Raw genomic sequence first — 17,916 nt, 5'->3', positions numbered from 1 at the left:
AAAAGGCAAGCGAATAAAGGAGAATACAATGTAAATTAATAATAATTAAACCACTTTAAATATAAGGCTCAGATTTCAAGGTTAACTTCACATAACTGGTCACTTGATCTTTAATTTACTTGAATATTCTCCAGCTAAGCAATTCATTTTTGCCTTTCATTATTGCGTCATTGTGTCTTACTTGTCCTGGCCATAATATTAGAACTATACAGTACAGATAATGTACTTATAGCCTTTGTAAACTTTCAGTAGATAATGGCTGACTTTGTAAATCTGACCCCTGTCCTGTACCCACTCAGGGCAAATATTATTATCATATAAAACGTGTACATAAAAATTAACCTTAGCTGATGACGGTTTCACTGTGCTGAAATTTAAGGTTGTTGTAGGAATGGAGAAGTGTATGACATAAGCAACGGACTGAAGATTTTACCTCACCACAATAATTACTCCCCTCAGAAGTGCATGGAAAATCCTAATATTAGATCAATGTCCTAATTAATTTTCAACTCTTTAGTGAAAGCAAATATTTTGTGTGTGCATTTTGAATGTCAAAAAAATGTAACTATCTTGAATAGTAAGCATTTTTACTCAGGAGCAAGGGTGCTCATTGAACATTAAAAAAGTGGCACTCAGTTCTTCTTAGCTCTATACTGGTAAAATACTGATATGTCTGTGAATTTGTTATTTGTTAACATTCTTTTTAAAAATGTTGATATGTAGACTCCAATAATTTGGTATGACTTCAATAAAAAATGGTAATTTTACTTTGCCAAATAATCATCATATTCCCCCTATTTGCCTCCAAGGTATTGCGTAATCCTTGTCCCAGTAAGAGATTACACACTTACCTGTGGCTTGTAATGGACGTGCTGCAGGTGTTAGTGTGACCTTAAGAACATACTGCTTAACGTACCGCTGATGAAATATATACACTACTCTTTTTACAGTATTTGTCTTATATCCAATTGGTTTAATCATAGCTTACAGTCTTCATATTGATTCTCATTCATTTGTTTTATATATTATTTTAAGTTATGCTAATTGATAGGAAATGATCAAGTGTAGATACATGTAATTTTTCATATGAATTCACCACTCTATGAATTAGTGGGGTGGAGATTATTGTCTTAAAATTTGCCATTTCGAACCATGGCACTTGCATTCTGATGGCCATTTAGTTTATATATCTATTAAGTATGCTCTCCTTGCAGTCATTAAATTTTCTTCATCAGAGTTCTTTGTCTATTTTTTAATTGTTATCCTGTTATTTTAATACAGTACTATGGAAGGGACGCAGCTTCCAAGAGAGAACAGAAGAGGCGACCCAAACCTAAAGATGGCACCCTGCTCGTCTGTGGGGTGTGTGGGGATAAGGCGCTGGGCTACAACTTCGATGCCATTACCTGTGAATCCTGTAAGGCTTTCTTCAGGAGAAATGCCTTAAAAACAAAGGTAACCCTTCATATGTGTTCTGATGATCCTTTGCCATTAGGCAGATGAAATAATTAATGAATATCTGTTAAATGTTTGATATAAAATGTTTTATCTTCTCACTTGATGAACACGACTCATAAAGAGGCATATGCCATACTGGATTATACTATCTAATATCAGCACCAGGGTATACTCTGCATTTGTTACACCTGACTGCTTCATTGGCAACCCGTGTTCATGCTAGTTATCTTGCATTGCCTTTGTTAGCTCACCTGAGCCGAAGGCTCAAGTGAGCTGTTCTGATCAAAATTTGTCCATTGTCTGTCGTCGTCGTTGTCGTAAACTTTTCACATTTTCATCTTCTTCTCAAGAACCACTTGGCCAGTTTCAACCAAACTTGCCACAAAGTATCCTTGGGTATAAAAGAGGATTCAAATGAAGGGCCATGCCCTCTCCCAAGGGGAGATGATTATGAATTAGTGATAAATTAATGGTATCTATTAAAAATCTTCTTCTCAAGAACCAGTGGGCCAGGAAATATGAAACTTTTGGGAAGCTTCCTCTGGTATTGAAGATTCAAGTTTGTTCAAATCATGAACCCCGTGGGTAGGGTGGGGCACAATAGGGTATCAAAGTTTAACATAGGAATACATGGTAAAAATCTTTAAAAATATTCTTCTCAAGAACCACTGGGGCAGGAAAGATGAAACTCATGTTGAAGCATCCTCTGGTAGTGAAGATTCAAGTTTGTTCAAATCATTACCCCTGGTGGTAGGTTGTGGCCACAATGTGGTATCAAATTTTAACTTTGGAAAACAATGGAAAAATCTTTAAAAATATTCTTCTCAAGAACCACTGGGGCAGGAAAGATGAAGCTCATGTTGAAGCATCCTCTGGTAGTGTAGATTCAAGTTTGTTCAAATCATGACCCCACGTTGGTAGGGTGGGGCCACAATGGGGTATCAAATTTTAACATAGGAATACATGCGAAAAATCTTTAAAAATCTTCTTCTCAAGAACCACTGGGGCAGGAAAGATGAAACTCATGTTGAAGCATCCTCTGGTAGTGAAGATTCAAGTTTGTTCAAATCATTACCCCTGGTGGTAGGTTGGAGCTGCAATGGGGTATTAAAATTTAACATAGAAATACATAGGAAAAATCTTTAATAATCTTTTTCCCAAAGACAGCAGAGCCGTCATTGGTCATAGTTATATGGAAGCATCCTCTGGTAGTGAAGATACAAGTTTGTTCAAATTATGAGCCCTGGGACAAGGGTGGGGACATTATGTGTGATCAAAGTAGGATTACATAGAAAAAATCTTTTAAAATCTTCTTAACAGCAAAGTTGTGATTGGTCATAGTTATATGGAAGCATCCTCAGGTAGTGTAAATTCAAGTTTGTTCAAATCATGACCCCTGGTGGTAGAGTGGGGCAAAATGGGGTATCAGAGTTTTACATACGAATACATGGGAAAAATCATTACAATTCTTCACAAAGTCATGATTGATCATTGATTTAAAAGCATCATTAAAGTGGATCATAACAATAAACAAAAAAGCCTTTATGTGTCATATTAATTCAAAATCATTTTTAGGAAGTGTAGATTTAAGTTTGTTCAACACCCCCCCCCCCTCGTCCCTCGAACCCACTTTCATAAGTCGTAGTGTACATGTATATTTAAACTTTTCAATACTGAACTAATTTTTGCTTTTACCAAGCTAGTTGCTCAGGTGAGCGATGTGGCCCCTGGGCCTCTTGTTTATTTATGTTATTGCAGTTATGTGTATGTGTGTTTGTTTGTATAATGCACTGTTCTGTGCAACTATTGTAAATTTCTTTGATATCTTTTTCTCCTGCCTTGGATGAAGTACACAATTTTTGTCAATACCAAGAGTTGAGTCAATCTGTCTACACAAGTGACAAGTGATTACGCTAAGCAGAGACTAAGTGAGCGGCTTATATAGGGGCCCTCAGATAAAGCTACTGAATAAAGGAATATGGTGCTCAAATTCCTTTATTCACTGGCTATATATATTTGTATTACAAATCATGTTCAGCTTAAGCTATAAGAATAAAGGTTTTATTATCCCCTTGCAAGGCAGTTGTAGGGGATATAGTAACATATCTGTATTTGGGTTAGGTTGTCCTTGTGTTTGTAACAGAAATGTTGTAATTTGCATCAGGATTGCTCCCTTGATGTAGAAATACAAGGGGCTGCTCTACTTTGAGGTGCCCTATGTTCTGATTTTGCGAAGCCAAAAAATAATATTTGTGTTGGTTGATGATTTTTTTTGACAGGTTGTAGGGTTGGAGAATCAAAGTATATTGAACATGATTAACAATCAAATAAATCTAGGTTTACTCAAGGACCAACTTACACCTAAATTAATTAATTATTAATAATGAAACATTGGTGGTCATTTATCAGATATATGTATTGCATTACATGTACTTGTTTGATGCAGTCATCTCAATCCGATGTAGATTCCAGCTGAGATTTACAGGATAGGTACAATGTACCCTGAAAATGGCTTTGTAGAGGACTAATTTAAATTTGTTACATCTTCAAATCTAATTAACTTAAAGATAATAATTTTATGATCCTTTTTAATGACAGAGAATGTCATTTCTTGCAGGCAAAAAGTTTGTAGTTGTTACAATTTTGTAACATAAGAAACAGTTACGTATTAAACCAGAAATTTTCAGGGGGAAAAATGTAGGGTGAGGAATTTGACAGAAAAAAATAGGGTGGGTCAGGTAATATAGTACATTTTGTTTATTTATTTTTTATTTGCCTGTTATAAAATATCTTTGTATTAGTGATGTCAAAAAAGTGATAAGATGGAAACAGAAGATATAGAAAAAAGGAAAAATTCTGATTATGCAATATGTAAATTTTGTTTATTCATTTATTGGTTCAATGGTACTTCATGCACAAAGGTCACTGATTTCAGGAAAAACATGCATTCAGTCAGAGTTGAAAAAATCGTTTTCATAAAACAGTAATTTCACACTGAATTAGAAAATACTGTATTTTTTTTACAATTTAAATATTATAATTTACTGGTACAGAATAATGACACAATCACTACTGTAGATTGTCAGAAGTATTTTCTCAATGTTTAATCAGTGTATCCAGGCATTGATTTATTTGAAATGCAAACTCTGCATAATTATATATATTTAATGCTGTGTCCCTTTGAAGTACCAATAAATAACATGCATTACAGGAAAAATCCTCAAAACTTGATAATGATTTAATCAGAAGCAGGGTCTAAGACTTTGCTTTGATCAAATTTGATGTTGAAACTAGCAGATATTCAAAGTACTGTAAGGATTGGTACAGGTTACTCTCACTGCCATAAGTGTCTTCGTTATTAAATCATGCAGAGTAAACAATGGCACCCTAAAGTCTACAAAATTTATTTGGAATCAAATAAGTTGGAATTGCAAAACAACAAAGGATGCATTTGTATGAAATCATTTTAAAAGTGTTTTATACCAAAATGGGGCTTTTTTATCTTTGAATTCATATACAAATCATAATACAAAGTTATAAGCCTGAAAAACTGTAGATACAAATTACATGGCAAATTTGCAAGCATATATAATTGCATTCTTTATTTTTTACTTGTCATATCAAGAATGGCTTGCTCTGTAATTGAATTTTTCTACCGGTATTTTCTAACTGCTTTTTCCAGTTCACATTCCTAGTTAAATTTAAAGCAAAAACATTCTGAAGTATTTACATTAGTCATGGTACTTATTAATTTTACTTGATGCATTTAGAAGAACTGGGTATCTGACGATGAGCTGGAAATAATGAAGATGTATAATTATAATGTTTTATTTGGACTCTTTCAGGTTTTTGCTTGCAGCTTTGATGGCAATTGTAAGCTTGACACCCACACACGAAAATTTTGCTCTGGCTGCCGTCTTAAGAAGTGCTTTGACATCGGCATGAAGAAGGACTGGATTCTAAGTAAGCAAGATATGCTTGATCATTTGTACATAAGGATTACATAGAACTTGATCTCTCTTCTAGACAATAGATATTTATACCAGGCCTCAGGAGCAGCAGTAATTACTTTGCACACTGTAATTCATTGTATCTGATATTATGGTGTCATTTTGTAGTACCGGGCACCTAACAATGATATTAAAGCTTCTTTTTGATTAGACATGCTGCAGAGTTTAACTAGTAGGCAAAATATTCAGCAAAAAGGACATATTATTCAATCAGTTTGTTTTGAGTAAAAAAGAAATCCAGGATGACATTAGACAAAATGACCATATGTAAAATATATGATAATGAAATAATTTTTTAAAAAGTACATGCATGTATTTTCCTCTCTTTCTGGGTCAAAGCTTCATGTTATTTTTAAAAGCTTTTGGTTACTCAATATTCAGAATCAAAAGTATCATATTGCGATTGTTGTGACAAATACAATAAAATTCAGACACTGCAAGTTCTTGGGTCAAAAACTAAATATGTTGCGTTTCGATGGCATCTGTTTTCATACACCCGGGCCTGGTTCTGTGTTTTTTGTGAACTATTTCCTATGCAATTGTAGCTATGCATTGGAATGCATGAGCTGTAGGCAAACTGGTAGGTTGATTGGTCTCATGTTACAGGAAACGAAGACACCTAAATAGAAAGATCTACCTCTATCACTGGCAGCCTACCAAATCTGTTATCAAATTTTAGTTATCATGTACTTTCAAAATGTTTAGATGTAATCAATATGTTTTATATGCTGGTATGAGGTATTAACTTCAAAGAATGTTCGTGGTACCACATTTGATATACCCTTGACTTAGAATTGGGTTCAAAATGATGACTGAACTTTAAATGTGATGAAAATTTTATTCATTTGAAAACACAAATAAATATTCTTAGTGTTAAATCTAGACCCTAAAAAGGGCATGGTAATCAAGGAATCAAAAGGGCCCTTTGTGTCGCGACAGGATCTCACGAGGGCACTTTTAAAACAAATGTTAATGTCTTTAAAATTATATTGAACATACTTTAACATGTTTAATTACTTCTGATATCCTTTCATAATGAAATCTTTATCTAAACAAGTAATTTGAAAATAAATTCATATATCTGTATTCTATTCATTTAAAAATATATATATACCAACACAATTAGCACACCTGGGCTGACATGACAATTACTGAAACAAAAAGAATATAAAAAAAATATTTACATCCATTTTCTTTAATCAAAAAATTAGTAAGGTTACACTAGAGAAAGTAATGGTATTAATCTAGCTAAAACAAAAATTATTACAGTGCAAAAATTATTCAAGTTTGGCGGTATGACTTTTTTTACCTGCTTGGAATGTGTTATTTGTGTACTAAGTACAGTCATTTTAAATATTAAACAAAAATACTTTTTTCCAGGAAAGGGGGGGGGGTGCATTTTGGATAATACATGTAGAGACCATTCTTTTTACTTGGAAAATATTCTACTGACATGATCAAGTGAAAACTTATCTTACTCCCCTCAAAAATAAATGCCATGTAAAAAATTGTTTTTCTTTTTAAAAAAAACTCGGGCTTAAATGAGAAAAATGACCATTACTCTCATCTTGTCAAATCTATCCATTCATTCAAAGAAACTAACTTACTTTATTGTTTTTAAGTCTTTTTATCACATTACACTCAGTTTTGGGTACAATGTAAGTTGATTTTATTCAGATAAAATACCAGCTTTTTCTTCAACTATGTGTTTTATTCTACTTTCGATTTAAAAAAAAACGATCCTGATTTTAATTAGTTAATACTTTACAAGTTAATTTATCTTTGGTCTTGGGCTAATTCTTGCATAATTAATGCAATCAAATGACAGTTTCTCAAGTTAAATCCTGTACCCTGACAGCCTGAGGCATGTTAATTTGCCAGGTGGCTGTGTGCGTGCGTTCAAGCGTGAAGTGATTTCCTGTCGTGAATCCACTCCTCGTGTGTTGTATAAACAATAAGGGATTATCAGCATGCACTAAATAAACAGAACAGCTAAGGAATATTGCCTCAACTGGGTATATTTATTAATTTTTGGTTAGGAAATAAGGGCATGGCGCTGGAAAAAAGGGCATGGCGCCTAGAAAAAGGGGCATGGCGCCTCGCCATGCTAGTTTGCTTTAGATTTAACACTAATTCTGGATGTCTAAATAATGTATATATAAGTCATGCTTGTCTGCAAATCTCTATTTTAATGAAAAAGATAAATTGAGACTATGGACAACTAAATTAAATACACCCTGAATATAAAAAAAAAAGTAAAATCTGAACAAGGTACAAATATTCTGTATCCCATGTGAAGTGTTCTAAAATAAATGTAATGCAAAAGATTTGTGGAAATTTGACTGTAAGCTCTTGTATTTCGTACTTGATTTTATGTATTGATAAGGTAGATGAAATAACATCGAATTTAATTTTTTTTAAAAAAGGCATAACAATTAAATTGGTATGAAATGTGTTGGTCAAATCTGACCCAATGAAAGATTGCCTACAAGGTCATTATAACAACCATAGGTTTTATGCAAAGTGTAGATGTTAGTTGGCCCTTATCCCCTCTACTGTATATGTATTTAAAAAAGAAGGAAAGGTTTAATTTCATTTTCCTCTTTTCCTTGTAGGTGAAGATCAGTTGGCAAAGCGTAGACAGAAGCTTACAAAGCAGGATCGAGCCAAACTTCGTAAGATAGAAGAGCCAGGATGTCCGGTCACAGCTTGTCCAGAAGTGTCCACCAGCAACTACCACTCGGACGAGTCGTCGTCTTACAACCAATCCCCTCCCACAGAGTTATCTCCCTTCAAATCAGAAATGGATGATGATGACTACCCAAGACCGTTGCCCGAGGACATCCGCAAAGAAATTCAGAATTTGGAGGAGCAGTACGCAGCGGTGTTTGACCAGCCATACAATGAGACCCAATTTAGGAAACTGACAGAAAGTCCCCGGTCAGCTAATGACCTTTTCAATTTAACAGACATATTTATTCGTAGATTGATCAAGTTTGCCAAACATGTACCAGAGTTCAAGCAGCTACAGCAGGAAGACCAGATTCATTTACTTAAAGTAGGTTTTATCAATTTATATGTATTGCATTACATATATTTTATTGCACAAAATGATTATCCCTAAGATATTAGCTCCTGCACTGTTGAAGAACAGACTAGTATATTCATGAACAAGTTTCTTTTGGGATTTGTCTGTCCGTCTTTTTGTCTTTGATAAAAACATTTAAAATGTTTACTACTCACAGAATAATGTTTTACTCATACAGGTCCATAAATCAACTCGTTTTACTGTTTTGAACTGATTTTAATAAATGGATAGTATATATCTTTTAGAATTCTAATCCTCTTTCAGTTTTCATTTGATTCAATGAAATAGTACAATATAGAATACAGTATAATTCATTTCATTATCTTCATTATGTAAACGAACATTGTTGCAATAATTGGAAATTGTAGGAAAATCCTTACATTTAGGTGCTCCTAGCCCGATGAAGTCGAGAACCTACAACATCAAGATAATTTTGTCGTATTTATTCATGTAAAACATTTAAGATGATTCAAGTCAATGTGAAAGTTCAGACCATAGAGCTACAATCCCATTAGAGACTTCTCATTGAATAATTGAAAAGGAACCTATTCAATTTCAATGTTTTTCCATGTATCAAGTTTCTCAAACTAAAGCATGCACCTATCATGTGGGTATACATTTAAACCTTTATGGATATATTAGGGAATAGCATTGTCCAGTTGAAGGCCATGAGCAAGTATTTTTATTATCAGAATAATCAAGATGACTTGAAACAAAATCTTGAATGAATATTGCCTAACTTTTTTTTTTTTTTTTTTGAGTAGTGGGATTTTTGAGTAGTGGGATTGCAAACAAAAATTGCCCAAATAAAAATGGACTAATAGTATCTGTAACGAAAAATAATCACAAGCCACACTGGTCAAATTCATTTAATATTTATGTAAATATCTATAAGATGAAATCAGATTTTTCATTATCAGAAAGCATTAAAAATAAACTTTCAAGGTTGTTTAGACATGTACAAGTACATGTAAATGAAGCCATGTTTTATATATTTACTTGATATATGTGTTTATATTCATTACTTCACAGTGCACTTTTACATCATCTACTTAGGTTTTGATTGATGAATTGCTCAATATCAGGATTACACTTTCCCTTTCAAAAGATAAGCAAGAAACTCTAGTTTCAGATATTTTATCTTGCCGTGCTGGTATTTGGAACATTGCAGTTAAGAAAATTGCCAGAAACATATTATGTAACTTCCTATCTGTTTCCTCTCAACTATCTTGTCCCCCTTTTCCTCCTCATTAAAAATTGGGTGATTTTTTAATGCTGTTTTTCAGCAACTGTTAACTTTCATTGGGTTAGTGATTTAAAGATTTTTCTAGAAACTTAACTCATGCCTCTATGTTAATTGTAATGAATCATATGAAGAATGGCAAATTAATCCATTATCTTTGTACAAATATGTATCTGAAACATTTATAATTCATTAAAATGAAGGTACCAAAATTTTAAAATTAATACCAAGACTAGCCGTCTGTCTAGACATTTACAGAGAGAAGCATTGTAGGTCAGCCATGAAAAAGTCATATTTAGAACTTGATGAACCTGTGCTATTTTCTTACATTACATCAACCTTCTTGCTCTAATGCATTGTAATTTTAAATTTCATTTTACCCAGTTTTTCACATCTATTTCTAGCAAGACAATTATGTTGTTAACCAGAAAAAGTTTTTCAAATTCTGTTTTAAATGGAACCTAATCTGCCATAATAAATAATTGGTGGGCTTTGGGATACCAGATGAAAGAGCAGATTGGTACCATTGGTGTGAATTATTGATGATAAAACGTGTGTGGCATGAAAGAAAAAATCCCGCTTGAATGTGAATCTTTAATGACTCTTGTCTAAGATGATGAAGATTATTTTTCAACCTCTATTTATGGGGAAACAGAAATGGAAAGACTTAATTCACACACAAGATAATGAAAAGATTGCAGCATTAGATGTACTAACTCCTTGATCTATCTTTGCACTAAACCTCCCACTTATGTACCTAAGGTCTTATTTATCAATTCACAACTAACATCAATGTCAAGTGTACTTTCCCATTTCAATATTTTTAATTGCTGTTCCTTACATATTTTTTAAGTTCTTGGCTTATAATGGTTCCAATTTTTGACATTCACTTCAATCATGCTTTTTATACAAATGTTTGTCTAATTAGAATTGCTGTTTAGAGCACTTGTGATATCCCCAGATTCTAGGTACTACAGGGAAGAAAATGGTATTTTGACCCAAAAATCTAATGTATTTCATGAGGATTTCATTAATTAAAGTATGTGTTCACTTTTCAGCTGTAACAGCTTTGGTTGCATTTATTTTATTTTTCTCATGGGAAAAAATTATTTAATTGATAAATTAAATTTCGAAAATTAAAATTTTTGAAGAACTCAACTTTTAAGGTAACTTAAGTGCTTCTCTTTCTAGTATTTGACTTTAAAGGACTCGTTCACTCAGCCATGACAAAAAAATACCAGAACATATACTAAATGATACATTAGTGTATGACAAAGGAATTTGTTAATTCAATATAGACCTTTGATGCATGGTCTTTTGTTTGCTAGTTGGCAATCAACTCATAGCAATCATTCAGTAAGTCAAACTGATAAAAAAAAAAAAAAGGACACTATTGTTTTGAGGAAAAAATAAATAACTAGGGTTTTTAAAAAATGATTATATATGGTTAACTTTTTACAATTTCTAAATGTTGTTTTAATTTTTCCTTATTTAATTAAGATTTATTCATTTCTAATTTAAATTAGGTCATTATGCCATGTAATATGTAGATGAGCACTATGCTTTATGTTTAAACCCCTGCAAGGAATTTTATAATCAACATGCAAGTCATTCTTTGGATAGCCTACTAAATTATCTTAAACACAATCTTGTATATGGGGCCATCGATCCACTATCATAAAAATAATTGTTATGCCAGAAACATTTTTCTTGTTTCATTCCTTATCTTTGAATAATGAAATCACCTTAGGACAAGTTCTGGTTATTTAGCTGAATCCTAAAATGAATTTAATGTACTGCATATCAGGAAAACAACACAGGGCTAGCACTGTTAATCAACATGAAACGGCAATTTATTACCTTAATGAAAATACTTAATAATCAGATACAACTTGTGAAGCCAGTGGCTTTTAAGTAATGAAATTAAATGACACATGAAACAAAATACATTGCAATATGAAAAAATAACTAAACAATATATTTTTTTTTACTTTCTTTCAGGGAGGCATCATGGAAATTATGGTTTTGCGTTCAGTGATGGGCTTTGATTCACAGTCCATGGGATGGAAAGTGAGAGGAGGGTTATCGCAAAATAATAAAATATGTGAAACACAACTTAGCCCAGAAATGATCAAAACGATGGACACCCACATGTATTCAGACCATGTGAAATTTGTCATGAGTCTAAATCAACTCACAAAAGCCAACAAAACCATATTGACCCTACTATTCGTGATTGAATTATTTTCCTCAGACAGACCATGTCTCAAAAACAAGGAGTTAGTGGCCAAGGGACAGGAAAAGTTTTCTACCTGGCTTCAAGCCTACCTGGAGTCCATTTATCCCGTCAGCGAAGCCCGACAGCTGTATCCCAAGCTTCTAATGAAGCTACTGGACGTGAGAAGTCTGGGAGAGTCCAGTGCTCAACTGGCCTCCCACCTTGATATTACACGACTCGAACCACTGCTAGTGGAAATCTTCAGCTTACAAAAGTGACATAAAATGGCACAAAAAAATGTGAGGTTAAACAGGAGTAAACAAACAGTAGTATGTTTTTACATCAACGACCTTGTACAATATGGCATCATCGTGCTCTTAATGTTGTCTTCTTGTTCTGAAGCACCAGGCTCAGGCAGCTAAGCTATTATTATTGTCTTGGGATGGGGAGTAGGTTGGTAAGGATAGAATTATTCCTACCACAATTAGGACCAAGACTTCATGTATGAATGAATTGCAAGTCTGTAATATTATAGGAAATTTAGCATGCTGTCTTGTATTTAACAAAGCTGTGTGGTTATCTAGTGAAATACAAAGCTTATTTTTAGCAAAGATACTTTACAAATTAAGATGAGTTAATCCAATTTTATTTCCTTTAAAAAGGGGGGTACAGATTAAAATTAACTCCCCAAGGAGGGATTAAAGAAGCTAAAATTTTCATGATTTGTAGGCTTGCTATAAGTAGAGAATAGTGCATTTTCGGAAGCTTTTGTGTGTTATAGTTCTTGCCTAGGTTTGTGTAAAGACATTTCAGTGGCATGATCTTGACTGTTGAGCCTCAGGGAGGACAATAAAATGTTCAGGGAATCTTCAGGCTCGGCAGCACCTACCTCTAGAGTATACTCACAATGTATTACCCATCAGCCACTGCAACATTTCCCATCATTCACTGCAGTATCCTGCTTTCTGTTTTCATGTTCAGCTTTGTGTTTAATTGCTATCATAGTAAATTGCTTATTTTTCAAAAACAATAAGAGCTGATGCTGTTTGATCTGCATTGCTTTGTGTGTGTATAAATCAATTGTAACATAAACAAAAAAAAACATATCCCTAGAATCTATTGAATATAGCATATCTTATTGTCGATAACATTTTTAAAAAAAATTCAGTGAACTTGTATATGTTGTAGTTTACAACTGGAAGTACTGTCATTACACAATGATCATTGTTGCTAAGGTCATTTCACACCAGGTGAAATACGTCTGTTTGTTTGTGTGTATACATAGGCTTCATCTCGTTCATAGAGAACTTACAACCTTGAATGGCAGAATTATTAGGTGACGTACATCACAATTCAAGACACAGCAAGAAAACTGGGTCCCAATAGTGTAATATTAACAGAGAACATATCTATTGATTTTTGTCCCGTTTTGACGTAAGTGATTATTGATCTGCCTTTACGACCCAGCTTGGTCAAAGGTGCAAAATATCAAGGTTGTGGGGAGCGAATCTACTGCCTTATTATATGTGTACCGGTTATAGTGTGGTTTATGGCATGCTTGAGAATGGTGCTTGAATGCTATTTTGTGTGTTTGTTCAAATATGTTCTCGTAAAATAGCCTACCCTAAGGTGGTAGAGTGAAATGTTTGCTCTGTATGTGTTGAAGAATTTGTTATATTTATGACAGGGAACACTGTCTTTTTTTATTGCATTCGCCATGTGAATGTACCCTGTTTGCTTAATAGGGCAAATAAACAACATCTTAAATTGTTCAGATTCTAGTTTAACTTTTGTATAAGGGGTGATATTAATATTGATAGTACAGAGTTTTTAAAGCTCTGCTCAGTTGTTCCTAGTTATGAAAAAAACCCAGGAGTTGTTATGTGACGAATATCAATTTGCACTAAAAATTATTTTACTTTTAACTGATTTCAAATCAAGACATAATGAAATGAATAGAATTTTAAAATTCATCTGAAATGTATTTGAGGGAATGTAATTATCGGGCTTATAGTCAATAAGTACATGTATTGATTTCGACTTTATTTACTGTAGATAGTAGTAAATTAGTAAGGAGAGAGAAAAAGAATGTAAAAATCTTATCATCTCAGTAAGTTTTATCAGATACATTAATTAAATATGCTGCATGCACACATTGTCCATGTTCACTGTTGTGACACTGTGTACAAGGCATTTATTCCACTGTGATCTAAAAATGTTTCCGGTGGATCAAAGTATATCTGCACCATGGAGGTGACATTTGGAGAAAAACAATATTGGTCTATGTTTTAGAAAGAGACCCTGAGGGAGAAAACTAATGTTATGGATGTCATAATTTTATAGTCTGTTGTGTACTGTTGTTACCTTTAACCAAAATGAATTCTGATTTTTAAAGAATGAGAAAAAATTTAAAAGATAAAATTGATTTTATTCAATATTTTCTACATGATAAAAGTGCTAATATTTAAAGTGTTTCTGTAGCAAATGTTATTTGTAGACATGTTTTGTATTTACCTTATTTGTTAATATTGGCTTTTTTAAAATAAAATATTTTTATTGCCAAAAATTATACAAAATAACATTTTATCCATGACTATGTACTTGTATTGAAAGTAGCTCAAATTTACTTTTTGTAAACTTAATGTTATACAGTGTTATACAGGTTTTTACATTAGGGAAAAACAAGAATATTGTTTTCAATTCTCTATTGTCATGGATATTGTAAAAACCTTTTATCATTTTTTGTGTATCCACACTATAAAATTGTTTATAAGGTTATAATATTGTGACGCTCAAAAAAGCATAAAAATAAAAAAGTATGGGTGACAACAAAAGAGGTTATTTTTGTATTTCTTTGGGGAAGGGGGATTCAATCTCACACACGTTGTACTTGTTTGGTGCATTCAGTGATATATATTGAGGTATCTTGATCTTTAAATAAGAGAGGTAACTCTCACTGGAATTCATGGCTCATTCATTTAATTTAAAAACAAATCAGGATAAAAGGTGATTTTGTCAAAATTTGCCTCTTAAGATATGCTTATTTTTTTGACGTAGTTTATTATCAAATAAAGCCAAATTTTAGATGTTAGCAGAGGGATGCTGAATCAAAATAAAGCGCCACATAAAAACGTTTCTTTTGCTCCTTTTTATTTCTTTGTAGCTCAGTCTGGTGAATTTTTAAAGATATTTTTTATAAATTTCTTATAGATGAGGATAAATCACAGATCCTGGAAGCGTTGCATAAGTTAAGAGAATTTTATGCCTTCGTATTTTTATCGTGTTTTAGTATGAGCCAAAGACGTACAACTATCTACATTGTGTTTTGGTTTATTCCGTTCTCAAGTATGCTCTAGATCTATTATGATTCACATCTGCACATGTAGAAAGATAAAGTGTTTATTAAACATGACCTGACGACCTTAGCAGGTGTTTGATTTGTGTTGTTCTATATATAGGAAATTGGTTAAAGTATACCATACAGTTATTTGTTAAGGTATACTATACAGTAATTTGGTCTCTACTTCTCTATGGACATTAAAATCTCTAATATGTTGTGTATTGGTTGACAGAAAGCTCTAACAGTATTTGGCATTGATTAAAAACAAAACTATTGAAGACATCAATTTTGCATCAGTTTTACATTTTCAGGATCTGGTTCATTTATCTGAATAAGAAACTAAGTTAATGAATTTAACAGCGTTATTGTCTTTCTCCTCTCTCCGTGTGAAATTCGGTTAACACGTCAGGTCGAATGGGTTCGCTGAAACGTGGAAGGGGTTGCTTCAGACTGCACAAGTAGTAAATATTGTTTGTTCCGTAAATAGCGGTTATGGGACACTTTTGACTTGAGAATGAAAAGAACGCTATTTGCTTCAGTAGAACTAAATACTCAGATCTCTGAAGGCACTGTCTGTTTATTTGGAGTGACGTTAGGACATTGTGCAACTTATAATTGATCATGACCATGAGAATTTTTTTTTTCTCTCAGATTTAAGACCGTGGTTCCCTATCGTCTCTGAACAAATAGTTCCCCGTTTTTCGTGTACAATAGATTTAAAACCCTGCGCTTTTAAAAGCATAATAATTCATTCATATAGCACAATCGTCAAAAAGCCCTACCCATACCCAAATCCATTGCTATTTGGTGCAATGACAAGAAGTAAGATTCATGAAAATTCACTCTCGGGGACCATGGAATACATGTACAATGGATTCTTAAGAGAATAGCTGCTCTATTTTCCATTTGAGAAATATGGTTATTAAAAGATTAATTCAAAGTTTTAAGCTATTCATATCATGTTTGCCAAGAAGTATGAAATATATGCACGACGCCTTATCCGATATCAAAAGGCTCCTGGGCCACGGCAATAACCAGGTTTACATGATATACCGGTAATTACCCTTACCAAGTTTTAACTTTCTATGGTTAAAAATATATTTCCTTCCAAGGTTTTGTATAAATGTTGCAAAATAATTCTTATCTCTGAATTATGGAATTTCATATACGACAGCCAACTGCTCTCTGCCCATTGTTTACTGCCCACGGCTTACTGCCAACTGCTTCTGGTTATAGATGGCGTTGCGTGTTTTGTTAATTTTTCCTCTTTAATATAGGCATGCTTGAATAAACTATGGCATCAAGGATATTACAATAATTACAAGAAAAAAATGCGGTTTCAGGGATTTTTAAACGGTTAAGGCGAGGAGGGAATAACGAAGAGGAAAAATGTGTAACAAATGGCAATTCTATTGTCATGTTTTATTTAATTTTAATTTAACAGGGTTAATGAAAGTTCTGAAAAGTACAATATGACAAGGTACAAATGTATATCTAAATCCAAGTAATACTACTTATGTACATGCGAGATCAAGACATTGTTTTAGAACTCATTTATACTACATGTACTCTATGTAGTTTTTTCATGTCGGCATTTACTGATAAAAAGTGCGCATGAAATATGGCCCTGGGAAAAATTAATGTCTAATATAAAGATGGATTGACAGAATTTGAATGAAGGGAAATGTATATTTAAGAAATTTCAGCGATTGTTCTTCTAATTATACACCATTAAAATCTCCATGTATACCAGAAATTATCACACCTCGTAAATTCCTTGTCAAGACTGTATTTATGGTTTTTGAGATCTGGCCAAAATTTTTATTACCTGTGAAATCAAATAATTTTTTATGAGTGAAAGTGTATAAATTCAAGTTTCCTTCTCTTGTGATTGCATAAAAAATGCTGTAAAAATAAGATTAATGCAGTCATATCTATATCCCATTAAATGGTTTTAAAGGTCCTTTTTTATTTATTATTATTTATTCATTCTACATATACAAAAAAGAAAAGGCTATTTCTATACTGAATATTCAGAATTTAAAAAAAATTAGGAAAACTTGCTTTGTCATACTAAACCCATCATTTACATATATATGGACCATTAACTACCACTCATTCAGAAATAAAGACATATTCTTGTACACATGGAATAGTAAGTTTCTTTTCTTTAAACGTCTTTGTTATAGCTCTTATTTTACCCCCCTCTGATTCCGTACAAAGAAATTTTAACATGATTAAAGAAAAAAGATATCAAAGAAACGGGTCGTATGGCATTTCTGAATGCCAAAATATGTAATTTCCCCCTCGGATGACAAAGCTTATCAAATTTTATATCTTTCAATTCCTTCAATTTAAAACGTTTTAAACCTTTTGAAAGTATCTAGTAATTAGTTTGTCAGACTGCTTAAAAATTAAATTAATTTGTGTAAGTATTTTTTTTTTTTATTGTGGTCCTTAAAACGCTAACTCTGATTTCATTCGTTAGGTCTTGCTGCTTTTGGAATATTTTGAGCTGATTGAAAAAGTAAAAAGTTGCGCTGAGTTAGAAATAATCAC

The 17,916-nt window shown here is 32.8% G+C and overlaps 1 protein-coding gene across 5 annotated transcripts in view; it reads left to right on the top strand.

Moving 5' to 3' along the window:
- The window catches only part of LOC134273102 (nuclear hormone receptor HR96-like), a 100,792-nt gene extending 85,083 nt beyond the window's left edge, over nt 1-15,709 (top strand). For all 5 annotated transcript variants that reach the window (XM_062755282.1, XM_062755283.1, XM_062755284.1 and 2 more), the window contains 4 exons: nt 1,282-1,455; nt 5,304-5,421; nt 8,084-8,526; nt 11,801-15,709. In XM_062755282.1, the coding sequence (XP_062611266.1) occupies nt 1,282-1,455; nt 5,304-5,421; nt 8,084-8,526; nt 11,801-12,295 (1,230 nt within the window). In that variant the 3' untranslated portion in view covers nt 12,296-15,709. The remainder of the gene's footprint in view (nt 1-1,281; nt 1,456-5,303; nt 5,422-8,083; nt 8,527-11,800) is intronic.
- The last annotated feature ends 2,207 nt before the right edge of the window (nt 15,710-17,916 follow it).

The sequence above is a fragment of the Saccostrea cucullata genome, unplaced genomic scaffold, assembly GCF_032062105.1.
Source record: "Saccostrea cucullata isolate Sc308-1 unplaced genomic scaffold, CSIRO_AGI_Scuc_v1 ctg994, whole genome shotgun sequence".
Taxonomy (NCBI): domain Eukaryota; kingdom Metazoa; phylum Mollusca; class Bivalvia; order Ostreida; family Ostreidae; genus Saccostrea; species Saccostrea cuccullata.
The sequence above is the reverse complement of the archived record's forward strand: the minus strand, read 5'-3'. Positions and strand labels throughout refer to the sequence as shown.